The following is a 26339-nucleotide window of genomic DNA, read 5'->3' as shown; positions in this document are numbered from 1 at the left end:
AGCTGGCCAGCTAGCCAGGTCTCAAGCCACTAGAGATCTCCACAGAGTGCTCCCCCGCCCTGCCCTGCCAGCTGAGGGCTCGGGGGTGCTGCCGGGTGCTGGCGAGAAGCCAGCAGGGCCTCTGTGGGGTGAGGGCCCCGGCCCTGCAGGCCAGGCAGGAGGCAGAGTCCAGTTCTGAGCATGTCTATGAGGCCCACCTGCCCTGTGGTGCTGTGTGCTTAGTCCTTCCCACCCTGCTCTGTGGGTGCTGTGTACTTAGTCCTTCCTTGCCCTGGGCCCCCAAGCACCTCACTGGGCAGTTTGGGAAGCTGGTCTGAGCTGCAGGGGGAGTGGTCCCCCCCCAAGCCCCTAGAGTCTCCCCCCCCCCCCGCCCACAGCAGGGGAGTGGTCTGGTGCCCCTGGCTGTGAGTGGAGAGGCCAGGCCTTGGGAGGAGAAGTGGCCCCCCGAAGTGAGGGCCTGGGGGCGGGGGCCCTGTGCGCCTCTGGGCCGCCCCAGTGACGCAGGGCTGCAGGCTCACTGGCTCTGCGCTGCCGGCAGGAGGGCGGGGCGCTGCCTTGCTGTGTGCGAGCCGCTGCCGGCGCTCTGGGCTGCCTGCCAGGACAGACCACAGCAGTGCAGAGCCAGGTAGCGGCGACGGCAGGGGTGCTGGGCAGAGGATGGGTATGGGGAGTGGGGCACCGAGGGTGCAGAGGATGGGGGATGGTGCCTCCGGGTCGGCTTGCAGACTGTCGCTGGCCCCTTCCCCTGCTGGGTGCGGGCTGATGGGCTGGAGGTCAGGGTCGGGCCCCGGGTGGGCTGTGTTGGGGAGGAGCAGAGCCGGGGGGCCGAGGTCAGCGGTGCAGAGCTGAGTCTGGCAGACCGACTGTCCTTGCTCTGAGCCCCAAGAACACGCAGCCTCCTGCCGCTGGGGCATCCTCTGTCGGGCTAGGGGAGCGTCTTCCTGGACTTCTGGGGTCCCTGACAAGCCGGGTGCCACCGGGTCCCTCAGTGCAGTGCTCCTGGCCAGAGGAGTGCATTGCCCCGAGTCCTGGGGCACTTCTGGAGCATTTGGGGCTGGATCTATCCAGCCAGGTGGAGGGGAGTGGGGGGCAGGGCCGGGAGCAGGGTGCAGCCAGGGCCCAGGAGCCCCCGAGAGGGGATGGGGGTGGGGGGGCTGCCTCTCCCACACAACGACAGAGCTCAGTGGCCCGAGCTCCCACTCCTGAGCAGCCCCCTCACAGCTGCAGGTCTGTCTGCACATGTGTGTCTGTCTCTGCTTCTCTTTCCTGTGTGGATGCGTCCTCTGTGCTCCTGTGATGCCCTGTGTGTATCGGCTGTGACTGTGCTCCTGTGATGCCCTGTGTGTGTGTGTGTGTGTGGGCTATGACTGTGAACTGTGATGCCCTGTTGTGTGTGTGTGTGTGGGCTATGACTGTGTGAACTGTGATGCCCTGTTGTGTGTGTGTGTGTGGGCTATGACTGTGTGAACTGTGATGCCGTGTGTGTGTGTGTGTGTGTGTGTGTGTGTGTGTGTGTGTGTGTGTGGGCTATGACTGTGTGAACTGTGATGCCCTGTGTGTGTGTGTGTGGGGGGCTATGACTGTGTGAACTGTGATGCCCTGTGGGGTGTGTGTGTGTGTGTGTGTGTGGGCTATGACTGTGTGAACTGTGATACCCTGTGTGTGTGTGGTGGGGGGGGGGCTGTGACTGTGTGAACTGTGATGCCCTGTGTGTGGGGGTGGGCTGTGATTGTGATTGTGTGAATTGTGATGCTGTGTGTATGTGTGTGTGTGTCAGCTCTGACTCTGTGCAAATGTGCCTGTATTCAGGCCCACGGCTGTCCACTTGTGTACACATGTAGCTTCTGTCAGCCTGTCTGTCCCAGCATGGTTCTGTCTGTTTCTGTATCTGCCGCCCCTTCACCCCAGGCCTCTGTCCAGTTGCTTGTGGGGTGTTTGCAGCAGGTGAGGAAACGCTGGATGTGCAAGAGGCCCTGTGGTGGTGTGGGGAGAAGCCCCGGGGGGCGGGGGGAGTTCTAGGTCAGTGCAGCTGGGGGAGGGTCATGGGGGGCAGGGGAGCCAGGACCTGCCACATACCTGTCACTCCAGAGCACAGAGCCACACTAGGTGATGCCATGGGAGGCATTGCGGCCACTAAGGCTCAGGAAAGCCTGGGGACTCAGTGCTGCTTCCTGCTGGTGACAAGGTGGTTGGTGCTCACAGGCTTGGACACCGGGGAGGGGTCCCCCATTGAGCAGCTTGTCAGGGAGGACAGTCCAGGCCTGCTCTGTAGTCGGGCCTGAGGCTTCTCCTTCTGGAAAGTGCAGTGAATGGACATCAGGGCCAGACTCCATGGTGCCCCCGTGGGGGTCGGGACCCTGGGGAAGAGTGGGGTGGCGGCCTGTGCAGTCACCCCCGAGTGACTCTGGGTCTATCCCAGCCCCTGACAACCAGCTGTGCTGAGCTGATGCTGTGGGGATGGAGCCCGCCCTGAGGAAAGCAGGCTCCAGGCAGGAAGAGGCCTTCGGCGCGCAGCCCAGGAGAGTGGGTGACCTGGCCCTGGACCCCCTGCTCCGAGGGAGCAGCAGCAGGAGCAAGAAGATGGCGCCGCCCTTCAGCTGCGAGAACAAGGTAGGACCCGTGTGGGCACTGGGACAGGCACCAGCCCAGTGGGGCTCAGGGGGCTCAGCCCTGGGTCCTGCCCACCACACTCGCTGACTGGACAGACCCCTGTCCTGCCCTGGCCCTGCTGTCAGGTGATTTCCGCTCCAGACCTGCACCTGACAATTTGGGGGGTTGGGCTGAGACCTTGGCCTCCAGAAAGACCCCAAGTATCTGAGGGCGCCAAGGAGACACAGAGAATGTCAGGGCACTATGGAGGCCGGGGGTCGGGGCCCTGAGGAGTCGTGTGTGTGGCCCGTGGGGGCCGGGGGTCGGGGCCTTGAGGAGGCATGGGTGGCCGTGGGGGTCGGGGCCCTGAGGAGGTGTGGGTGGCCCGTGGGGGCTGGGGGTCAGGGCCCTGAGGAGGCATGGGAGGCCTGTGCAGCCCTCGTGCCCTTTCCCACAGCAGGAGAACTTGAGCTCCTGGATCCCCGCGCACATCAGCAGGAAGGAGTGTGTGTACTTCGTGGAGAGCGCCAAACTCTCAGACGCGGGGTCAGTTCCCCCTGGACCCCCAGAGGCCCTGTGTAGCTCCCGGGCTGGCAGACTCTCCCGCTCGCTGGTGGCTGGGGGCAAGAAGGGTCCAGGCGGCAGACTGAGGCCCGGCTCTCATCCCCCACCGGGGACTTCCGGCCGGGCTCATCCAGGCTGAGGGCCCAGCGCTGAGTCTGGTTTCTGGGTCAGCGTCAGCAGAGCTGAGCCCGTCAGCCTGGGGATCTGGCTCAGTTCTGGGGGAGGGGTACTGGGGAGGGAAGTGGGGGCTGTGGAGCTGGGAGTTGGGGTGTTCCTGCAGGCGCTGCCCTGCCGGCCCCTGCCACCTAGTCCTGGGAGACCTGGTACCCCGCACCCAGCTGGACCCTGTAGGTTCTGCTGGTGCCACACCCCAGGGCCCCTCAGCTTTGCCCTGATTTGTTCCTCCTCCACTGCAGGGGATCTCCTGGTCCACCCCATGGGGACAGGCACCTGCTCGCCCCCCCAGCCAGAACCCGCCCCAGGGGTGCAAGTCCACACGGGCGACAGATGGTGTGGCTTTGGGCATGGACTCTGCGCCCTCCGTCCCGGCGCCAGTGGAAGTGGGCAGCGCGGCCTCCTCCCGCTCCTCCCTCTGCCACTCTGGCCTCCGGGTGCACTGCCAGCCTGGGGTCTGGCTCCACCTGCTGCCACTGGCCACTGTGGGGAAGCCAGGGATGGTGTGGCTAAGGGCAGGAAGATTGCGTGGGGGGAAGCGTGGGTCACCATGGGGTGGCCATGTGGTGACAGTGTGGTGGCCATATAGATGACCTTGTGGAGACTATGTGGGTGACTGTGGGGTGACCATGTGGAAACTATGGGGAGACTGGGTGACTGTGGGTTGACCGTGGGTGGCCGTATGGGTCATCATGTGGATGTCAGTGCAGTGACCATGTGGTGGCCTCCTCACAGCAAAGTGGTGTGTGCCTGTGGCTACACGCGCCAGCAGCATGGGGAGGAGGCCACCAGGCCGCACCCCTTCCCGGACAAGGAATGGGACCCCAAGAAGCATGTGCAGGAGCGGCCGACGGATGCCTTTGGGGACATTGTGTTCACAGGCCTGGGCCAGAAAGTGGGAAAGGTGGGTGCCCCTGGGGCCCCCATTCCAGTGGCTGCAGGTGAGCTCGCTCTGGGCCTGGGCCTGCTGGGGGCCAAGCAGGAGAGCGTGGGGGACTTGGGGCCTGGGGAGGGGTGGGACAGGGACAGCCTGCAGCCTTGGGGGCCCCCAGAGGCAGAGTCCACCTGGCCTTTTCCGGAAGGGGCCAGACCTTCACCTGGGCTGAGGCACAGGCAGACGCAGGCACAGCACAAAGCAGGTCACCACCACCCAGCACACGTGGAGGCACAGTCCTTGTGGCGAGACTGAAATTGGGGTGCTCGGCTGTGGGGTCTCCCCAGTGGGGCAGGGGCTCAGGGAAGAGCTGGCCGGGACCCCCATGCTCTCCGTGGGCTCCAGCTGCCTGCAGGGCTGGGTCTTGGCTGCCCTCTGACATGGTCTCTGCTTCTGGCAGTATGTCCGCGTCTCCCAGGACACTCCGTCCAGCGTCATCTACCACCTCATGACGGAGCACTGGGGGCTGGAGGTCCCCAACCTCCTCATCTCCGTGACGGGGGGTGCCAAGGACTTCAACATGAAGCCCCGGCTGAAGAGTGTCTTCCGGAGGGGCCTGGTCAAGGTGGCCCAGACCACAGGTGTGCAGGGGGGGCTAGAGCACAGGTGTGTGGGGCTGAGCACCAGGTGTGTGGGCAGCTGCGGGCACAGCTCTGCTCCCTCCACAGGGGCCTGGATCATCACTGGGGGGTCCCACACAGGCGTGATGAAGCAGGTGGGGGAGGCTGTGCGGGACTCCAGTCTGAGCAGCCGCGGCAGCAAGGCCAGCGTGGTGACCATAGGAGTGGCCACGTGGGGCACTATCCACAACCGCGAGGACCTGGTGCACCCCACGGTGAGCGGGTTGCCTGTGGGGGCATGCGCCAGGCACGGGTGCTGGGCTTCAGCAGGGCACAGGGAGAGGGTGTGGAAGAGTGAGTGATGGGACGGGTGAGGGGGCAGGCACCTACAGAAGTGGGATGGGCACTGACAGTGGTGGCAGTCCTGTGTGTCCTGGGGCCATTTTCCTGCCTGGAATCCGAAGCCAGAAACCCAGTGCTTCTGCCCAGGATCCTGGGCTCAGGCCAATGCCAGGCCGCTCCCCTCCCAGCTCCCGCGGTGGCCCCCTTCCTTGGCTGGGCCACGTCCCCTCTGTCTCCCACTCTGAACCGGGATCCTCCTTATGTATCCCCCGTAAAGACCCTCCTGGACAGTCCCACGGGGGAGTGCCCCTCAGGAGGCCGCTTCTCTGTGCAGAGATGTGCACGGGCCCAGGTCAGGACCTGGTCTCGGGGATCAGGAACACCACAGGAAAGAGCGTCCACCTGTGTGTGCCCAGGGCAGCTTTCCCGCCGAGTATGTGATGGACGAGGAGGGCCAGGGCCACCTCACCTGTCTGGACAGCAACCACTCACACTTCATCCTCGTGGATGACGGCACACACGGCTGCTACGGCGTAGAGATCCCGCTGCGGGCCAGGCTGGAGAAGTTCATCTCAGAACAGACCAAGGAACGGGGCGGTGGGCACGCTGGGGCCTGGCCCCCTTTGCATACTTGTCCCACTGAGAGGAGAGCTGGGGTCACCTCATAGCCCCGTCTGAGCTCAGAGAAGGGGTGTGGGGGGCGGGACCCGGCCCTGGAAGTGAGCGGGGTAGGGTGCAGTGATGGCAGTGGGGGGACCCCTGGGCTCGGGGGCTGAGCAGCCAAGGGAGTGGCGGGTTTGTGCTGCCGGCACGTTCAGGGCGGTGTCCCTGCTCCTGCCCACTAGGACCCCCAAGGCTGTGTGTGCCCCACCCAATGCCGAGCACTGGGGTGAGAGTTCCCTTCTCTGAGTTCTCAGGGGAGCCCCTGCTCCTGACCAGAACCCGCTTTCTTCAGAGAAGGGGTGGGCTGTGTTCGGGGCAGCGCTGGGGCTCCTGGGAGTGTATCCGGAGTGACAGGATGGGGGGCATAACTGCTTACAGCCCTGGGTGCTGGGGAGGGGTGGGACTCACACCCTACCCCCCAAGCGGTGGTGTGCCCATGCTGCCCCCACGCTGGGCACTGTGGGAGTCATTGCAGAAAACATGAGGTGGCACAGGGAGAGACTGTGCCTGGGAGCTGGTGCCCCCCCCCCCTGATGGCCTCATGCCCTGTCCTAGGCGTGGCCATCAAGATTCCCATCGTCTGTGTGGTGCTGGAGGGAGGACCGGGCACTCTGCATGTGAGTCCTCAGGGGGCCCCAGAACCCTGCTCCAGACCCCCAGGCCCGTACCTGCATCCCCCTCTCACAGTTTCCCACAACGGTCCTGAAGCCAGCTTCCTGGAGGTGTCCTTCCTGTGGGGGCCGGGCTCCCTCTGAGCCGGGGGGGGGGGCAGCGGTGGGGGCCTGCTCACGGCATCCCCCTCACAGACCATCTACAACGCCATCACCAACGGCACACCCTGCGTGGTGGTGGAGGGCTCAGGCCGGGTGGCCGACGTCATCGCGCAGGTGGCCAGCCTGCCCGTGCCGGACATCCGCATGGGGCTCATCCAGCAGAAGCTGGGGGTCCTCTTCCACGAGACCTTCGACACCTTCACGGAGCTCAGGCTCATTGAGTGGACCAAGAAGGTGCGTGGGGGGAGGGGGGTGCGGGCCCAGCTGGGGTGGGCTGGGGTGGTGGGCAGGGCCCCTCCACCGTGCCCCCTTCCCTGTGTCCACTGCTCTCACAGCCAGGCAGCAATGCCGCCTGGCCTTTGGCGCTCCCCGTCTCTGGCCGTGAGGATGGGAGGGCTCCTGGGTCAGTGCTCGGCCATGTAGCCCCCAGCCTCGGGAGGGAGAGCGGCTTCTGTCCCTGGAACAGAGGTCTGGAAAGACCCCAAGTCAGGTAGATGCCCCGGGGGTCAGGCAACCTTTCTGTTTGTGGGTCACATGGGTGGTGCTCATGGATCATGCCTGGTGGGGCTCGGGGGACCCTATGCGGGTCGGCCTTGTGCAAGGCAAGAGCCATCCCCCACTGTCTCTCCAGCCCCCTCCAGGCCTTCCAGGGGGCGGGGGATTCGCTCCTGCTGTCAGGGTTCCCCACCGCTGTCCAGTCAGGCCCGTCACTGGCCAAGCTGTGCTGTCCCTGAGACACTGCTGCTGTGGGTGCTCACAGTCTCGCAGGCTCTCGGAGCCCAGAGGCGTGGCTGCGGGTGCTGTGGTCGGCAGGTGCCTACACCGGGAAGTCTGAGTCTCCCCCAGGGCAGGCCATGAACACAGGGCTGCACAGACGCCCTCAGGGGCACCCTGCTACTCCTGTGTTCTGTGGCACAGGCGGGCCCCACAGGAGACATTATTTTGGCTAAGGGCAGGTTGGGGGGTCCTGGGAGTATGTGGGGGCTGACCTGAGTGGGGGCCTCTGTGGGGCAGCTTGAGGCCGGGCTGGGGGGCTGGTCCCCCGGTTCTCACCAACGTCCCTGCAGATCCAGGATATTGTGCGGCGGCGGCAGCTGCTGACCATCTTTCGGGATGGCAAGGATGGCCAGCAGGACGTGGACGTGGCCATCCTTCAGGCCCTACTCAAAGGTGGGTGGGGGGCAGCTCTGGTGGAACTCCGAGTTGCCTCTCCCATATCTGCACAATCCCTGCTGGGGTCCTGCCCTCCGGGAAGACTCAGATTTGGGGTGGGGGGCACTCTGAGCAGTGCTCAGGGCTGGCCCTGAGGGCAGTGGGATGTAAACATTGCTGGACTGTCCCAGGAGCCCCGTCCTCTTTCCTGCTCCCCTCCCGGGCCCGCGTGGAGCGGGGCTGCCCTGGCGGACTCTATTGGTCATGGGTCTGTTTCTCTGGCCGTGGGAGACTGGGCTCGAGGGAGCACGGTCTGAACCTTCTTGGAGCTGCCAGTGTCTCCCAGAACAGGTAGCCCGGCCACCCTGTGGGGAGTTCCAGGTGGTGGCAACCCTCATGGCAGGTGTCCTGGAGCACTGATGCTGCGGTGTTGGGCCTTGTGGCCTGGAGTCTGTCCATCACACAGGACCCACCACCTTCCCTGGGCTGCCTGTGCCTGGGTGCTTGGCCAATGCCCCTTGTTGGCGGGTGAGGAGACTGGGTGTGGGGTGAGGCATTTCCTGCCGGGGCCCCCTTTTCCTCTGGGGCGCCTTAGGGGCAGCCCCTATGGCTGGACTTGGTAGCTGGACACAGCTCAAAGCAGTGCCTGAGGTGAGGAGGGTCAAAGTCTATCTCTGGGGGTGGAGTGATAGTACAGTGGGTAGGGTTCTTGCCTCACAGATGACCGACTGACCTGGGCACCCTATATGGTCCCCCGAGCCCACCTGAGTGCAGAGCCAGGAGTAAGACCTCAGCACCGCAGGGTGTGGCCCAACAACTCCCCCATGGATTTTTTTTTTCTTTTTGGGTCACACCCGGCGATGCTCAGGGGTTACTCCTGGCTGTGCACTCAGGAATCACTCCTGGTGGTGCTCAGGGGACCCTATGGGATGCTGGGAATTGAACCCAGGTTGGCTGCGTGCAAGGCAAATGCCCTCCCCGCTGTGCTATCGCTCCAGCCCTAGCCCATGGATTTGTCCTGCAGCCTCTCGGAGCCGCGACCACTTTGGCCATGAGAGTTGGGACCACCAGCTCAAGCTGGCCGTGGCCTGGAACCGTGTGGACATCGCCCGCAGTGAGATCTTCACTGACGAGTGCCAGTGGAAGGCGAGACATGGGACCGCCTGTGGGGGGGGGGGGGCTGCTGTCACTCCCCGCACCCCCCCCCCGGCGCCCAGGGCTGCCTGCAGGGGGCGCTGAGTCGCTGCACGCCCCCTCCAGCCTTCAGATCTGCACCCCATGATGACGGCTGCCCTCATCTCCAACAAGCCGGAGTTCGTGCGGCTCTTCCTGGAGAACGGGGTGCGGCTGAAGGAGATGGTGACATGGGACGTGCTGCTGTGGCTCTACGGGAACCTGGAGCCGTGTCTGTTCCACTACAAGCTTCAGAAGGCGCTGGCCGAGGAGCCCTGTGCGCCCGCCGGGCCACACCTGCGCATGTACCACGTGGCCCAGGTGCTGCGGGAGCTGCTGGGGGACTTCACGCAGCCCCTCTACCCCCGACCCCGCAGCAGCGACCGCCAGCGCCTGCTGCTTCCGGTGCCACACATCCGGCTCAGTGTGAGTGCCCACCCGCCTCTGCGCCCCCCTCCGCGCCCCCAGCCAGGCCACAGGGCTGCCTCGCCATGCCCACATGGCCTTCTCCTTGTGCCCTCACCGGGCCTGTCTCTGCTGACAGCTGGCAGCGGGTGCTGGAGACGGGGTGTGGGGCTGTGGGTGCCTGACCTCCCTGAGGGAAAGAACTCAGCCAGGGAGAGCTCCAGGGCACAACAGTCGGAGGGGAATGGACACGGCACAGGGCACGGGGGCAGGGGGCAGCAGCTGCCCAAGTGTAAGCCCAAGTGTAAGCCCGACAGGCTGGCTACCCTGGGGCCCTCTTGTCCTGTGAGGGTGGGTGCTGTCTGTGAACTGGTAACTGTAGGGCCATCTTGGGTACTGATCCCAGTTCCTGTCTCCTCCAAGGCTGGAGCAAGCAGGGCAGGCTTTACCATGCACACGGCCCACCTAGGCTTGATCCTCTGAACCCCACATGGCCCCCTAAGAAACAGCAGGAGTGATTCCTGAGCGCTGAGCCAGGAGTAATGCTGAGCACTGCAAGGTGTGGCCCCGAAACACCACACACACACACACACACACACACACACACACTCTCTCTCTCTCTCTCTCTCTCTCTCTCTCTCTCTCTCTCTCTCTCTCTCTCTCTCTCTCTCACTTCCAGATACAGCCATACAGCCACTAGGGGGGGCTGTTAGCACATATGTCCTCCAAGATGTACTTTCCCTTGTAGTTTCCTGAGTGGTGCTGGGTCTGGGGGCGCGTGCGCACACACACACACAACACACACACACTCACTCACTCTCTCTCTCTCCTCTAGATGTACCCACTAGGGGTGCTGTTAGCTCTTATGTCCTCCAAGACACACACACACACACACGCACACACACACACACACACTCACTCACTCTCTCTCTCCTCTAGATGTACCCACTAGGGGGTGCTGTCAGCTCTTATGTCCTCCAAGACACACACACACACACACACACACACACACACACACACACACAAAAAAAAACAACCAACTCTAGATGTATCCACTAGGGGGTGCTGTCAGCATTTATGTCCTCCAAGACGTAGCTTCCCTGGTGATGCTGGGCCTGGGGGTGACCAGGTATGCAGGGTCCGGCCCACGGCCCCTCCATGTCTGCCCCAGGTCCCTGAGAAACTGCCCTGTGCATGGTCACAGCATTTCCCCAAGACGGGCAGTGGCAGCTGTGCCTTGCCTGTGGCTGGGCTCCGCGGGCCAGTCCCAGCTGTGGCTTCAGTGGCTCGTGTCCCTCCATGTCCCTGGGTCTACTGCACTTGGAGACGGCCCCCAATTTCGCGTTGCTTCTCAAGAATCCCGGGAAGTGCTCCCCCCTCCCCCCGAGTGCCTGTGATGTGCCTGTGGGTCCCCTCAGCCCTGAGGTTCCCCCGAGCTCTCTGGCTTCTTTCCTGCTGCTGCCTGCCCCAAGCTCCCACTCTCCTCAGGGCTAGGCACAGCCTGGCGCACCTGCTTGGCCCCAGGGAAGTCGCCTGTGGGTGTCTGTTCCTGGCAGTGGCCCCCGGAGGCCACAGCTCGACTCCGAGGGGGGGTCTCGGCTCCAGAAGGGAAACTTCCTGGTGTTTGTGCGGAAACTCCTGGCAGGGTGTGAAGGCCGAGGCAGGGACGACAGGGCCGCGTGGTGGCCTCTGCGCTGCGGGTGCACACTGCCCGGGCGGGCGGCGTGGGCGGCCGAGCTCCTGCCTCTCTACACCGCCCCCAGGTGCAGGGCCCCAGCCTCCGCTCGCCCCCCAAGTGCTCGGCCAACCCCAGCACCTTCACCACGGACCCCATCCGCGACCTGCTCATCTGGGCCATCGTCCAGAACCGCCGGGAGCTGGCCGAGATCATCTGGGCTCAGGTACCGGGGCTGGGGTGCCGGTGCCGGAACGCGGGGCTTGTCTGCAGGGGAGGCGGCCGCGCCCTGTGTCAGCACCCCTTTCACGGCAGCCCGGCAGCGGGGCCAGCCTTGGCGGGCCCCGAGACGGCGCAGTGTGCAGCCTAAGGACAGCCCCTCTCCACGGGGACCAGACCGATGACCCCCGGGCAGTGCCCTCCCCGCAGAGGGGGCGCCGTGGCCACTCTCGCGGGTTCCTCCTGCCCCACCTGCAGGGGCGCTGGTGCCCAGGCTGTCGGGACCCGGGCAAGGACCTGTGCCCCATGCTGCACCCCAAACAGGCTCCGTGTGGCCGGGGCTGCCCGGTGGGTGTCTCAGGCCTGCCTGTGTCTGGGCCTGGGGTCCCCTGGGCACACAGGGGGGGCCCGACCCGGACTTAGGGGTCTCGCCCGTCCCCAGAGCCAGGACTGCATTGTGGCGGCGCTGGCCTGCAACAAGATCCTGAAGGAGCTGTCCAAGGAGGAGGGGGACACGGACAGCATGGAGGGCATGCTGGCCCTGGCCGACGAGTACGAGCACAGGGCCATCGGTAGGCCGCCCGCCCGGCGCCCGCCCACTCCGCCCGGCGCCCGCCCACTCCGCCCGCAGCCCACCCCCACTCTGGGCCTCCCTCCCCCAGCGTCACCCCGTACCTGCCTGCACCTCAACCCGCCTGCACCTCAACCCGGCATCGGGGTTCCCACCCCCACTGGGCGCCTCAGCCCCCACCCCCACCCGGCGCCTCGGCCCCTCACCCCCACCCGCTGCCTCAGCCCCTCACCCCCACCCGCTGCCTCAGACCCCACCCCCACCGGGCGCCTCAGACCCCCATCCCCACCTGGCGCCTCAGACCCCAGCCCCATCCTGCGCCTCAGACCCTCACCCCCACCTGGCGCCTCAGACCCCACCCCACCTCAGACCCCACCCCCACCGGGTGCCTCAGACCCCACCCCCACCCGGCGCCTCACATCCTCACCCCCACCCGGCGCCTCAGTCACCCCCACCCCACCCGGCACCTCAAACCCTCACCTGGCACCTCAGACCCTCACTCTATCCCTCCCTGCGCCTCAGCCTCTCCTGTTCCCGGGACTCCTTCGTCCCCCACCCCCAGCCCCGCTCCTCAGCGCTCCCCCAACCCCCGACCTACCCTGCGCTGGTTCTTGGGGCACAGCCACACTTCGCACACCGACACCGGCCCTGTCCCTGCCCAGGGGTGTTCACCGAGTGCTACCGGAAGGACGAGGAGCGGGCTCAGAAGCTGCTCACCCGCGTGTCCGAGGCCTGGGGGCGGACCACGTGCCTGCAGCTGGCCCTGGAGGCCAAGGCCATGAAGTTTGTATCTCACGGTGGCATCCAGGTGACTCTGGCCCCTCCCTCGCCCCGCCCCTTCCTGAACCCCTACTGTGGCCCCGCCCCTTGCGAGCCCCGCCCCGCCCCTCAGGGCCCGCCCCTCGCAGGCACTGCCCCCACCATGGCCCTGCCCCGCCCCTCAGGGCCCGCCCCTGCTGAGGCCCCGCCCCTTCCTGACCCACTCCTGTCCCCTGTGCCTGGCCTTCTGCTCGACCCCGTCCTTCCCTGCCCTTTCCCACACACAGAGCCTTTCCAACACTGACAGCACCAAAGCATGGTCCCATTTCCACCTGGACAGTCAACTGCCTTGGGTGGAGCCGAGCCCTGGTCAGGGCAGCTGGGTGCCCACTTTTGAAGCCGCCTTCCACCCATAGGCCTTCCTGACCAAGGTGTGGTGGGGCCAGCTGAGCGTGGACAACGGGCTGTGGCGGATCATACTGTGCATGCTGGCCTTCCCGCTGCTCTGCACCGGCCTGGTCTCCTTCAGGTGCGGACGAGAGGGGCCGCAGGGGGCTTCCGGAGGGTGTTGCTCTGGGTGGGGCTTCTGGGTTGGGATTGTGGGCGGGCTGAGGGCGGGTCCACAGAGGAGGCAGGTTGTGAGTGGGCTTCACGGGCGGGCTGCAGGGTAGGAGGGCCTGAGAGCAGGTATGTGGGGCTGGAGGCAGAGCTGCAGGTCGGGCTGGGACTCAGGACACGTCACGCATCCTCACTGCTGCAGGATGTAGAGCACAGAGGGGCACAGGGCAGAAGACGGGCCCAGGGTACATCCCCATTGGGTGCGGACCCTGCTGGTGACCATCACTCAGACCCAGCAGTCACTGCAAAGGATGTTCACCTGCGCTGGTCCACCTGCACTGACCTACTTGTACTAACCCCACCAGAGCTTATCTACCTGCACTGCCCCACCTGCTCTGCCCCACCTGTTCTGGCCCACCTGCACTGCCCCACCTGCTCTGACATACCTGCTCTGACCCACCTGCACTGCCCCACCTGCTCTGACCCACCTGCACTGCCCCACCTGCTCTGCCCCACCTGCTCTGCCCCACCTGTTCTGGCCCACCTGCACTGCCCCACCTGCTCTGACACACCTGCTCTGACCCATCTGCTCTGACCCACCTGCACTGCCCCACCTGCTCTGACCCACCTGCACTGCCCCACCTGCACTGCCCCACCTGCTCTGACATACCTGCACTGCCCCACCTGCTCTGACACACCTGCACTGCCCCACCTGCTCTGACCCACCTGCACTGCCCCACCTGCTCTGCCCCACCTGCTCTGCCCCACCTGCACTGCCCCAGCTGCACTGCCCCACCTGCTCTGCCCCACCTGCTCTGCCCCACCTGCTCTGACCCACCTGCACTGCCACACCTGCACTGCCCCACCTGCTCTGCCCCACCTGCTCTGCCCCACCTGCACTGCCCCACCTGCTCTGACCCACCTGCACTGCCACACCTGCACTGCCCCACCTGCTCTGCCCCACCTGCACTGCCCCACCTGCTCTGCCCCACCTGCTCTGCCCCACCTGCTCTGACCCACCTGCACTGCCACACCTGCACTGCCCCACCTGCTCTGACCCACCTGCTCTGACCCACATGCACTGCCACACCTGCACTGCCACACCTGCTCTGACCCACCTGCACTGACCCACCTGCTCTGCCCCACCTGCTCTGACCCCCCTGTACTCACCCACCTGCTCTAACCCCTGTGCTCGCCCACCTCCTCTAACCCCCTGTGCTCACCCACCTCCTCTAACCCCCTGTGCTCACCCACCTGCTCTGACCCCACCTGCGCTGACCCACCTGTGCCAATATCTGGTGTGCACCCCAGCAGAGAGTGCTGGTACCTGCAGGGGGCAGCTGTGGGGGGCCCTTGTGTGCGTGCCGTGGGCTCACCCCCTGTGCCGTGCAGGGACCGCAAGCTGCAGGCCGTGCAGGGGCTGGCCCGCGTGCGCGCCTTCTTCAACGCTCCCGTGGTCATCTTCCACCTCAACATCCTGTCCTACTTCGCCTTCCTCTGCCTCTTCGCCTACGTGCTCATGGTGGACTTCCAGCCGGCGCCGTCCTGGAGCGAGCGCCTTATCTACCTCTGGCTCTTCTCCCTGGTGTGCGAGGAGCTGCGCCAGGTGTGCAGGGGGTGCTCAGGACATGGGGTGCTCTGGGTTGGGGGGGAGGTGTTCGGGGTGGAGGGGGCGCTCAGGACATGGGGTGCTCTGGGTTGGGGGTGCTCTGGGTGGAGGGGGCACTCAGGACATGGGGTGCTCTGGGTCAGGGGGTGCTCTGGGTGGAGGGGGCGCTCAGGACATGGGGTCCTCTGGGTCGAGGGGTGCTCAGAGTGTGGGGGCGCTCAGGACATGGGGTGCTCCGGGTGGGGGGTTGCTCCGGGTAGGGGGCACTCAGGACATGGGGGTGCCCCAGTGGGGGGTGCTCCTGTGTGGGGGCGCTCAGGGTGTGGGGGCACCCAGGGAATGGAGGTGCTCCAGGTGTGGGGGGTGCTCCAGGTGTGCAGGGGGTGCCCAGAACATGGGGGTGCTCCAGGTGGGGGTTGCTCTGGGTGGGGGTGCCCAGGACATGGGGTGGTCTGGGTGGGGGGTGTTCTGGGTGGGGCGTGCTCAGGACAGGGGTGCTCAGGGTGGGGGGTGCTCAGGACATGGGGTGGTCTGGGTGGGGGGTGTTCTGGGTGGGGGTGCTCAGGACAGGGGTGCTCAGGGTGGGGGGTGCTCAAGATGTGAAGATGTCAGGATGCAGATGGGGGCACTGAGGACACTGGGAGTCTCAATACGCAGGGGAGGCTCAGGCCACGGCGGGCACTCAGGATGTGGGGTGCTCAGTACACAGGCGGGGGCCTTCAGGACATGGGGAGGCCCAGAGCAGAGCCCCCCATGCCCCGTGCTATCTGGGCGATACTCGGGAATGCCCATGTGTTGCTGGGGAGGCTCCAGCTCCTGTGCTTCTGGAGGGGGCTCTGGTGGGACAGGCGGGGTCCCCACCCCCACCCCTGAGGGAGATGGGAGCCTGATGCCCCAGCCTGCACGTCCCCTGGGGACAGAGGGTAAGAGGTTGCCCCTCCTCAGCTCTTCTATGACCCCGACGGGTGTGGGCTGGCCAAGATGGCAGTGCTGTACTTCAGCGACTTCTGGAACAAGCTGGACATTGCGGCCATCCTCCTCTTCATTGCCGGGCTGACCTGCAGGTGACGCCCAGGGCTCAGCGAGGGGATGCAACCAGAGCCTCGAGGGGCCAGTCTGTGGGGACACGAGGACTGAGACAGGAGCACGGGGGAGAGGGGTGCTCGTGGGGCCGGGGCTCCCGCTGCTTTCACAGGCCCCGCCTGCGCGTGGCTGTGGCCGTGGTCCCTTCTCCACCCTGCACAAGGGACGGGCCAGCCTAATCCCGCCCTCACAACCTATCTGCCAGGTCAGGACGGTTTCAGGGTCTTCCCAGACCACTCTTCTGGGGACCCACACCTCTCGCTGTACCTTGTGGTCGGGGCCCCCGCGGGGTGCTAAGGGGCCTCTCGCCTGATCAGGCTCACCCCCGGCATGCTGTACCCCGGCCGCATCATCCTGGCCCTGGACTTCATCATGTTCTGCCTTCGGCTCATGCACATTTTCACCATCAGCAAGACTCTGGGCCCCAAGATTATCATCGTGAAGCGCATGGTGAGAGGGGGCCCTGCCTGAGCTGCCCCACCCCATGGGTCCATCACTGGTCTCGGACCCGGCCTCACCTCTTCCAGGCAGCCTCCATGGATATCCAAGGCTCCTTTCTATCCCCACTACATCTCCAGAGGCTCCCCAGCTCAGGGGCACTGCCAACCTCTCCCCAGCTCAGGAAGGGGGTGGATGGGGTGCTGCCTCCCCTGGGGGCCCTCTGGGCTCCCAGTGTGGGGGCACAGAGGCTGGGCGAGGCAGGGCACACCCTGAGGGCCCTGTGCTCTCTGCAGATGAAGGATGTCTTCTTCTTCCTCTTCCTGCTGGCCGTGTGGGTGGTGTCCTTTGGCGTGGCCAAGCAGGCCATCCTCATCCACAACGAGAGCCGTGTGGACTGGATCTTCCGGGGTGTTGTCTACCAGTCGTACCTCACCATTTTTGGGCAGATCCCTGCCTACATCGATGGTAGGACGCGGTGGGGGCGGGCAGTTGCAGACCCACACCCAGCACCCTCAGACCCTGCCCCTCAGATTTTTTTTTTTTTTGCTTTTTGGGTCACACCTGGCGATGCTCAGGGGTTACTCCTGGCTCTATACTCAGGAATTACCCCTGGTTGTGCTCAGGGAACCATAGGATGGGATGCCAGAGATTGAATCCAGGCCAGCCACGTGCAAGGCAAATGCCCTCCCTGCTGTACTGTTGCTCCAGTTCCCCCTCAGGTCTTTTTGATGACATTTGAGAGAAAAGAAAAAGAATTCAGTGCCTAAAGTTAAAAACAGGACAGCATTTGATTGCTAAATAGTGTATGCTTGAAAAGTAAAGAATTCAATTAAGTGTAGAGAAGGATGATAAGTATAATTCCACCTCTCATAGCACTGTAGCACGGTAGCACTGTCGTCCCATTGCTCATCGATTTGCTCGAGCAGGCACCAGTAATGTCTCCATTGTGAGACTTGGTACTGTTTTTGGCATATTGAATATGCCATGGGTAGCTTGCCAGACTGACACCTCTCATAGCTGACAGTAATTTGCTTAGAGGTGAAAAATCCTTTTTCCAATCCTTTCAAAGGCTGTGGGCACCACTCCCAGCAGTGCTCAGGAGCACCTTGGCCACATGTGGCAGGGTGGGGCATGTGGTGCCAGGAATGTGTCGAGGCGTTTTTCCACTGAGACACCCTATGTGCGTGGAGGTTTCCTGATGCATGAAATTGAAGTGTGCCTTGGCCAGCCCTCTGCTCCTGTGTGAGCCACCACGTGGTTTGTGGCCACCAGGTACGGCTGGGCACGTGGCCTTGGGGCTGGTAGCCTGGCTCCTGGCTGCCGCCTCCTCCCCAGCTGTGCTGAGTTCTGGTTTGCACCTCCCTGCCGCCTGTGGCTCCAGGGGCCGGCCTGCGGCAGGTGGGCTGTGCAAGGCTGGGCCTGGGCTTCCCAGTGTGTGCCTCCCTGCCAGGCCTCTCTCTGGCTTCCTGGGGACTGAGGTCCTCAGCTGGGGGGCTGCCCAGGCCTCCAGTGACTACTTGTTGCCTCCCACCTTCACCCACCCAGGTGTGAACTTCAACCCCGACCACTGCAGCCCTGATGGCACAGACCCGTACAAGCCCAAGTGCCCGGAGAGCGACTCTGCACGGCAGGCGCCCGCGTTCCCTGAGTGGCTGACAGTGACCCTCCTCTGCCTCTACCTGCTCTTCACCAACATCCTGCTGCTCAACCTCCTCATCGCCATGTTCAAGTGAGCGCTGCCCCCCAGTGAAAGCACTGGCCCTGCCCACCACATCCTCTCTTGCCCCGCCCCTAGCGAAGCACTGGCCCCGCCCATCAACTCTCTCTCTCTTGCCCCGCCCCCAGTGAAAACGCTGGCCCCGCCCACCGCATCCTCTCTTGCCCCGCCCCTAGTGAAGCACTGGCCCCGCCCATCAACCCTCTCTTGCCCCGCCCCCAGTGAAAGCACTGGCCCCGCCCACCACATCCTCTCTTGCCCCGCCCCTAGCAAAGCACGGCCCCGCCCATCAACCCTCTCTTGCCCCAACCCTCAGTGAAGGCACTGGCCCCGCCCACAACGCACTGGTGCCCCTTTCCTCGTAATAGCAAGGTGCTGGCCTGTATATCCTCCACCCGCAGGCGGCGAGTCTGGGTCAGCCACTGCTGCTCTGCTTGGAACCCAGCAGGCCTGTCCCTGTAGAGCCTGGCGGCGCGGCCCTGCCCTTGGCGCCGGTGCCTGACTGAGCCCTGCTTCCCCGCCAGCTACACGTTCCAGCAGGTGCAGGAGCATACGGACCAGATCTGGAAGTTCCAGCGCCACGACCTGATCGAGGAGTACCAGGGCCGGCCGCCCGCGCCGCCCCCCCTCATCCTCCTCAGCCACCTACACCTGTTTGTCAAGAGGGTGGTCCTCAAGATCCCGGCCCGGAGACACCGGCAGCTGAGTAAGCCGGCCCCCAGGGGTGCAGGTGGAGGCTGGGGTGGGCATGGGCGGGTGCCGGGCTCAGGCCTGTGTCCTGCAGAGAACAAGCTGGAGAAGAACGAGGAGGCAGCGCTGCTGTCCTGGGAGCTGTACCTGAAGGAGAGCTACCTGCAGAGCCAGCAGCTCCTGCAGAGGCAGCGGCCCGAGCACAAGATCCAGGACATCAGCGGGAAGTAGGCGTCAGTCTCGGGCCCCCTGGGCAGGACCCCCTCCTCTGGCCGGAGCCCTGGGGGCAGCGACAAGTATCCTGGGCCATACAGCTGTGGGTGGTCCTTGCGTTTCTGCTGCCTCTGAGCCTGGCCCCCGCGGTGCCCTCCCCCCAGTCCTGCCCAGCCCCCCTGGGCTATTGGGTTCCCATGTGGGTCGCACATCCTGTGCTGGCCAGACTCATGTGGGTCCTCTGCAGGGTGGACGCCATGGTGGACCAGCTGGAAATGGACCGTCTGAAGCGCTCGGCCTCTGCGGAGCAGAGACTGGCCTTCCTGGAGGAGCAGGTGGGTTCTGCCTGGGGTCTCACAGAGAAAAACACACTGGGAAATGGGAGTGGGTGGGACGCGGGGACCACCTTCCAGCAGGAAGAGGCTCCCCTTCCAGGAACGTGTGCTGGAGCAGCGTCCATGGCTGGTTCGGGGGGCGCAGATCGCCTGTCCTGCCTGGCCTCTGCTTGCAGAACCCGGGAGGGCTGTGGAGTTGCAGCTGGCGGGAAGCGCCTCAGGAGCACACAGCGCCCGGTGCTGCGGCCCCGAGCAAAGGCTGGCAGCTTTGGCGCCCACTGTCTGCCCTCCATGAGATGCGGGTCAAGGAGAGTCACCATGGCACTGGGAAAAGATCCTTGGTTCCTCTTGCCATCTGTTCAGTGGCAGCCCTGACCACCAGCCCACCACTCTGGCTGGGCTCCCAGCCTCAGCTGAGACGGGCAATCTTTACAGCACCTGAGAGGCATTATCTCTTAGCACAGCCGGGCAGCGCCTGAGCTGCTGACAAAGAGGCACGTTAGTGAATCCATCCATCCACCCTGCATCCACCCACCTTCCATCCACCCATCCATCCACTCACCCATCCATCCACCCCCTGTCCACCCACCCATCTGTCCATCCACCACCCACCCATCCATCCATCCACCGTCCATCCAGCCAGCCACCATCCAGCCACTCACCTACCCACTCGCCTCTGGGTGGTAGATGAACCCATCCACTCACCATCCACTGCCCACCCAGCATCCTGTTTCCCGTGTGCATCATCTTTGCCGTTCCAGGGGTGGCCTTGGGAACACCAGAACAAGCAGGCATTGTCTCTGCCTGCTGCCTCCCAGTGGGGACCTCTGGGTCATGTGACAAGCAGAGTGAGCTGCATGTCAGGGTGGTCTTCGTCCTCCAGGACCAGGTGGGGTGGGCTAGTTAGACCAGGTATCTCTGGCCAGAGCTCTGCTCTGGCTCCCTCAGACCTGCTGCCCCACGGCCCCCCCAGCTGTCCCCTTGAGCTGCTTCCTCAGCCTCCCTGCAGACATCCGAGGTGCAACCTCGCTTAGGCCTTGGAAATGGGCACATTTCGGGGAATAGTTGCCGTGCCCCACTGTGGAGCCCGGGGCAGCAGCTCCACCCAGGAGATGGAGCAGAGGTGCTACCTCGCCTCTGCTGTCTCTCAGGCTTCCCGCCACCTCAGTGCATGTCCCCATGGGACAGAGGCTCAGGCGTGGCCTGCTGTGGGGGGCGTGGTGGGCAGTGTGTGGCCTGTGACCGGCTGGTGCGGACTTGCCTTGCAGGTGGCGGAGATGGCCCGGGCGCTGCGCAGCATTGCAAAGACCCTGAGCACGGCCAGCGCGGGTGGGGAGGAGGCCGTCCCTCTGCTGGGTGAGTGGCCCCCACACTGCTTAGATTTCCTGTGAAGGGTGGCCACACCGTGGGCGGCGCTGCGCCAGGCCTGGCCCTGCGTAGGCATCGGTGCCTCATTTGCACACAAACCCTAGACCCGAGTCTGGACCTGCTTGGCTGGTCACTGCAGGGGGCGGGTGCCACCCCCGTCTCTGCCACCCTTTGGCAGGGTGCCCCTGTCGATAGCCTGGTCCCAGGGACAGGACCCGGAGCACCCACAGGCCACACCTGGGCTGGCTCTGTTCCCAGACCCCCCAAAGACCCCTGAGGGGTGTGACCCCGCGCTGGACAGCAGGGCAAAGGTGGAGGACGCTGGAGATGGCCTCCCCCATGTGAACGCCAGGCACCTCCTGTACCCCAGCTCCTCTGTCATGCGCTTCCCGGTGCCCGACGAGAAGGTGCCCTGGGAGGTGAGTGGTGCCCGGCCGGGCATTGGTGGGGGCAGTGGCCAGGCCCTGGGCCCTGGCATCCCGGCTGTCATGGACTGGCAGGGTGGAGCTGGGGCTGGCATCCAGGGGCCCCGGGAGCCCACTGCCCACCACCCCCGGCCACCCCTGTCTCTAGTGCCCCCAGGCACTGCCCCCTTAAGTCAGGGGTGAAGTAGCTACCTTGGTCTTTCAGGCCTTTCCAGAACATTCCAGGCCATTCCTTGTGGCCTCAGCCCTAGTCTGTGCCATGGGCCCATCTCCAGAGTCCTGAGGGGCCCTGTGTCCCAGCCTTTGGGAGGGGCGTGGGCAAGCACTTAGGGGTTGGGGTGCTGTCTGCTGCAGGCGGAGTTCCTCATCTACAACCCGCCCTTTCACTCAGCTGAGAGAAGGGAGAAGGGCCTGGAGGACACCGTGGGAAGGTGAGCATGTCCCCAGAGCCATCCCTCACCTCCCTGTGGACACAGGGATGTGCAGACAGGGCCCCTCCCCAGCGAACAGCCCTGCTCCCTGGATGCAATGCTGGGGCCCCCATCCATTGTGCCCCCAAATGCCCCAATGTACAGGCTAGCCAAGTGAGGGATGGAGGAGGCGAGTGGGGGATGGCGGAGGTGAATGGGGGATGGAGGAGGTGAGTGCGGGATGGCAGAGGCGAGTGGGGGATCAGGAGGTGAGTGGGGGATGAGGAGGCGAGTGGGGGATGGAGGAGGCGAGTGGGAGATGGAGGAGGTGAGTGGGAGATGGAGGAGGCGAGTGGGGGATGGAGGAAATGAGTGGGGGGTAGAGGAGGCGAGTGGGGGTGGAGGAGGCGAGTGGGGGATGGAGGAGGCGAGTGGGGGATGGAGGAGGCAAGTGGGGGGTGGAGGAGGCAAGTGGGGGGTGGAGGAGGCGAGTGGGGGATGAGGAGACAAGTGGGGGGTGAAGGAGGCGAGTGGGGGATGGAGGAGATGATGGGGGGGCAGGGGTGAGTGGGGGTGGTGGAGGCGGAGGCCAGGAGGGACCGGTGGGGACTGCAGGGGCTGGGTGTTGGCGCCAGCGCCCTCTCAGGGGTCTGCTCTGCCCCAGTGCCCTGGAGCTGCGTGCGGGGATCCGCTACAATGTGGTGGACAGGGCTGTGGACCGACGGAGCTCCCACGGCGCCTACGCGGTGCAGGATGGGCTCCCGCTGTGAGTGCTGCCACGTCCTCTCCCGAGACAGCACTGGGTCGCCTGGGGGTGGGGGTGTCCGTGGCACGGCACGCTCATCCTAGCGTGTCCCAGCCTCTGTTCAGTGGGGACCACACTCGTCAGTTCTAGGAGGGGTACTGGTGCGTTTCAGGCTACAGAGCAGTGAGGACTGATCACTGGGGCTGAGCAGGGTGGGGTACGGAGCTTTAGTGGCCTTCGGTGCAGTTTGCTCTGGAACAGAGGGCTATGGGGCCCTCTCTGGGGGGTGAGGACTTGGGGGGCCTGAGCAGGATCCTGGGATAGGGAGGGAGGGGTGTGAGGAGCAGGAGGTGGGGTGGGGGGCTGTGGGACAGGCGGGAGGCGGGGGCAACCTGAAAGGGCCCGGCCCCCCGGGCAGTCGTGCAGGGAATCCGGCCCAGCCTGGATGTTCACCCCCTCCCCCTGCCTGCAACCCCTGGCTCCCAGCATCACTGGGAAGACCCCACTCCCACAGGAACCCCATGGGTCGCACGGGGCTGCGGGGACGCGGGACTCTCAGATTCTTTGGCCCCAACCACACTCTGCTGCCAGTGATCACCCGGTGAGTGTCTGAGCTGCAGCACGGGGGAGAGTGCCTCTGTTCTCCTCCTAAAGTTCCCAGAGTCACCTTCTGGGGCAGGACACACCCGCTGCCTAGGCCTGGTCAGTCTGCAGGGCTGCTCACCTAGAAGACAGTGACAGATGTGACTGATGGCCAACAGGCTGCAGGAACCAGAAACTGGGGTCGGGGCAGAGCAGCCTCCAGGCTTTAGATGCCAAACTACCGTCCATGATAGCCCCAGAGGGGACCTGATGATAGGAGGGCGGGGCCTGGCGGGCAGGGGCGGGGCCTGGTGGGCAGGGACGGGGCCGTGGGACTGGCCTGGAGAGATGGTTCTGTCCCTGGCTCTCCACGCCCTGGGAGATAGATGTGGGCGTGGCTGTTGTGCAGGTGGCGGAGGAACCAGGATGGAGGCATCTGCAGGCGGAGCATCAAGAAGATGCTGGAAGTGCTGGTGCTGAGACGCCCGGGGTCGGAGCTCTGGGCCCTGCCTGGGGTGAGCGCCGCCACAGCCCTGCAGGACACCGTCTGGCCCTGCTCTGCGCCCCGGGGTGTGCCTGTGTTTTGCCCTCAGGGAGTGACCCTTAGCAAACATCGAGACTTATGCTGTGCGGGGAAGGGTCTCTCCACGGCCAACCCCAGTGCAGCAGGAATCTGTGGAGGTCTTAGACACGCCCCTCTGCTGGGGAGGGGGTCCGAGCCTTGGGACCCCCTCTGCTGGGGCCGGGGGTCAGGCGCAAACATGGATCCAGGACTCTGAGTGGCTCAGACCCTGCACCCTGAGGCCCTCTCGCCCCCTGCCCCCTCCCAGAGCCGCACTGGATGAGGGGTGTCTGAGCAGCTGCCCCCCGCCTGCACGCAGCTAGCATGTGGCAGGACGGACATCAGGAGGCCAGAGTCCTGCAGACAGGGTGCAGGCACGGGTCCTCTTGTGCCCCGGGCTGTTGCATGGGAGTGGCAGGAGGGTCACAGCTGGGGCTCCCCTCTGAGCAGGCTGGAAGGTGCTGCCTGAAGCTGCCCATACGTGCTGGGCAGTGTCACTCTGGCCCCAAATGGTCAGGCTGCAGACACTCGTGGGGGGGTGTGGCTGGCCAGGCCGGCTGCAGGTGGTCAGTGCGGTGGGTCCCCAAGGCCTTGCTCACTGCCGCCTCCCTCACCCTAGGGCTCCCGGGACCCAGGGGAGATGCTGCCCCAGAAGCTGAGGCAGGTGGTCCACCCTGAGTTCTGGCCCACCTTCAAGAGCCTGCTGGCCCAGGGCACAGAGGTGAGAGTGCATGGGAACCTGCTGCCGTGCCCCCGCAGCTCAGGTGACCTGCTGAGGATGGCTGTCAGTTTTGTCTTTATGCCCCCATGGGGCCCCCCAGTTGGTCCCAGGAGGCCTCCATTTACTCTGCAAAAGGCACGAGTTGAGTGACATGCTAACGGTGAGAATCAGCCACTTGCTGGTTCAGGAGCGCTGAGTGCCTGCTCCCTGAGGTGCAACTGGCACCTCTAGTTGGTTCCAGAACATTCTACCCTGAGAAGGGGGAGCTGGCCCTGTGGTGAGGAAGCTGCACCTGTCTGCAGCCTGTGGGCATGCTGGGGAGTGAGTAGCCAGGTCCTCCTCCGGGTGGACAGAGGAGTGCAGGGAGCCAGAGCTGGACACTGGGCAGGAGGGCAGCAGCGCCGGAGCTGCTGTGGGCGGCCCTGGGATTTCGGCAGCTCCCCCTGCGCCCTGCTCCCTGCAGCTGTACAAAGGCTACATGGACGACCCTCGGAACACGGACAACGCGTGGATCGAGACGGTGGCCGTGAGCGTCCACTTCCCTGACCAGAACGACGTGGTGCTGCAGATGCTCAGCTCGGTGGGGCCCGGGCTTGGCGGGGGGCCTGGGGACTGGGGTGGGCTCCAGGCTCGGGAAGGGCTGGGTTGGGTCTGCCTGTGCGGAGGCCACCCTCTGCCCCGTCCCCTGTGGGTCTGGCCTTTGGGTGCTGCCCCCCTGGGCCGGGCCAGGGCGTCCTCCAGCCTGCGAGGAGTGGGGAGCTGAGATGCAGTGTGGGGCTGTGGCCTCCCACCCGGCCCTCACGCTGTCCTGCCCCGCAGCCTCTGCCCAGCTGTGCCACGGTCACTGCCGTCCAGTGGCAGGTGCTGGACCGACGCCTCCCGCTCTACGCCGACCACAAAACTCTGCTGCAGAAGGCGGCCACGCTCTTCGGGGCCTACTACTGAGTACTGCCGGCGACCCCCGGGAGCGGCCTGCCCCGAGGTGTGCCTTACGGACCTCCACGACGCCCAGGACATGCACAGACCACGTAGGGCTGAGGTGCGGGGAGCCCATGACAGCTCTGTCCTTGGAGCCATGGGGCCACGGCAGGGCCCGCAGCTCAGCGTCACCAGAGCCTGGCTGCTCCCTGCCCAGGACATGCCCATCCACCAGCGGAGCCCAAGTCTACTAGCCTTTAGAGTCCGGGTCCCTGTGACTGGCCTTGCACCAGGTCTGGTGGGCACATGGGAACCCCCCACTGGCCACAACTCTCATGCGTGGGCCCCACACGGGCAGGATACCCCAAGGTGTGGGAGCCCTGCCTGGGGTTTGGGGTGCACCGGAGAGGTGATCACCTTTCGGCCTGAGCCAGAAAGTGGGAAAATAGCTTCAGACCCAGGCAAATGCCCGTGTGTCCTAAATAAAGATTCAGAGGAGCATAGAGTGGGGTACTCCCAGAGTGGGTACTCCTGGAGGTGGGTACGCCCAGAGTGGGTACTCCCAGAGTGGGTACTCCTGGAGGTGGGTACGCCCAGAGTGGGTACACTCTGAGTGGGTACTCCCAGAGTGGGTACTCTTGCAGGTGGGTACGCCCAGAGTGGGTACACCCTGAGTGGGTATTCCCAGAGTGGGTACTCCTGGAGGTAGGTACACCCAGAGTGGGTATGCCCAGAGTGGGTACTCCCAGAGTGGGTACTCCCAGAGGGGTACTCCCGAGTGGGTACTCCCAAAGTGGGTACTCCTAGAGGTGGGTACGCCCAGAGTGGGTACACCCTGAGTGGGTATTCCCTGAGTGGGTACTCCTGGAGGTGGTTATGCCCAGAGTGGGTACTCCTGGAGGTGGGTACTCCCAGAGTGGGTACTCTCCTAGTAAAGTACTCTCAAAATTGGGTGCCTCAGAGGTGGCAGCTGTGCTCAGCCCCTCTGGCTCTGGCACCCCTCAGATCCACCCCCCTATTGCTTCTCTGTTCCAGCCCACTCCCTACTCCCCGCCCATTTCTCAGCCGAGACAGCACCTGCTGCCCTCCAGACCTAAGGCTCTGGGTTTCCTCAGGCCCCCTCCTGGTCCTTCCACAGGGACTCAGGACCCCCAGGCTGGGCTGAGAGGCCTCCTCCTCCCGGTCACTTCCAGATGCTGAGTCATGGCTTCAGGGCCCAGCACCCACCCACTGCTTACAGGACTTCCCCCCAAGACAGGCGCTGTGGGTCAGGGGCCCCGTGAACGGAGAAGCAGAGTCAGTGGGACCCTGTGCACATGTGCACACAGACAAGTGCAGACCAGACGCACAAGATGCAGGGACATGGGGACACACTGACACCAGCATGATGCACAGAGGCAGACACAGGG

At 64.9% G+C, this 26339-nt stretch overlaps 1 protein-coding gene and 1 non-coding gene across 6 annotated transcripts; both read left to right on the top strand.

The window, feature by feature from the left end:
* The first annotated feature begins 518 nt into the window (after positions 1-518).
* On the top strand, positions 519-25435 carry TRPM2 (transient receptor potential cation channel subfamily M member 2). Of its 5 annotated transcripts, none has more exons than XM_055127652.1 (33): positions 519-625; positions 2420-2610; positions 3050-3135; positions 4063-4231; positions 4662-4842; positions 4930-5096; positions 5580-5760; positions 6382-6443; positions 6633-6833; positions 7667-7769; positions 8776-8897; positions 9012-9350; positions 11093-11230; positions 11666-11795; positions 12457-12602; positions 12970-13082; positions 14504-14717; positions 15666-15784; positions 16121-16253; positions 16538-16709; positions 17790-17973; positions 18486-18667; positions 18746-18878; positions 19112-19199; positions 20468-20555; positions 20826-20986; positions 21347-21423; positions 22067-22168; positions 22662-22748; positions 23139-23244; positions 23911-24012; positions 24476-24592; positions 24832-25435. In XM_055127652.1, exons 2-33 carry the CDS (start codon positions 2458-2460, stop codon positions 24955-24957), a joined length of 4482 nt encoding a protein of 1493 aa, XP_054983627.1. In that variant the 5' UTR covers positions 519-625; positions 2420-2457; the 3' UTR covers positions 24958-25435. The 5 variants fall into 5 exon arrangements, with proteins under 5 accessions (XP_054983627.1, XP_054983624.1, XP_054983628.1 ...); XM_055127649.1 differs by having other exon boundaries at positions 3047-3135; XM_055127650.1 differs by lacking the exon at positions 519-625 and adding an exon at positions 639-661 and having other exon boundaries at positions 3047-3135.
* On the top strand, positions 23891-23954 carry LOC129403009 (Z6 small nucleolar RNA). Its single transcript, XR_008629001.1, has one exon. It is a non-coding gene; the product is annotated as a Z6 small nucleolar RNA (small nucleolar RNA).
* Positions 25436-26339: the final 904 nt, after the last annotated feature.

The sequence above is a fragment of the Sorex araneus genome, chromosome 2 (assembly GCF_027595985.1).
Source record: "Sorex araneus isolate mSorAra2 chromosome 2, mSorAra2.pri, whole genome shotgun sequence".
Taxonomy (NCBI): Eukaryota; Metazoa; Chordata; class Mammalia; order Eulipotyphla; family Soricidae; genus Sorex; species Sorex araneus.
Note: the sequence above shows the minus strand (reverse complement) of the source record. Positions and strands in the feature narration are given on the sequence as shown.

Excerpts from the sequence above, each read along its gene's own strand:
- TRPM2 (XM_055127649.1), top strand. The coding sequence starts at position 2,458 with ATGGAGCCCGCCCTGAGGAAAGCAGGCTCCAGGCAGGAAGAGGCCTTC. Across the intron at positions 5,761-6,381 it reads ACAGACCAAGGAACGGGGCG|GCGTGGCCATCAAGATTCCC; the intron begins GTGGGCACGCTG and ends GCCCTGTCCTAG. Across the intron at positions 15,785-16,120 it reads ATTGCCGGGCTGACCTGCAG|GCTCACCCCCGGCATGCTGT; the intron begins GTGACGCCCAGG and ends TCGCCTGATCAG.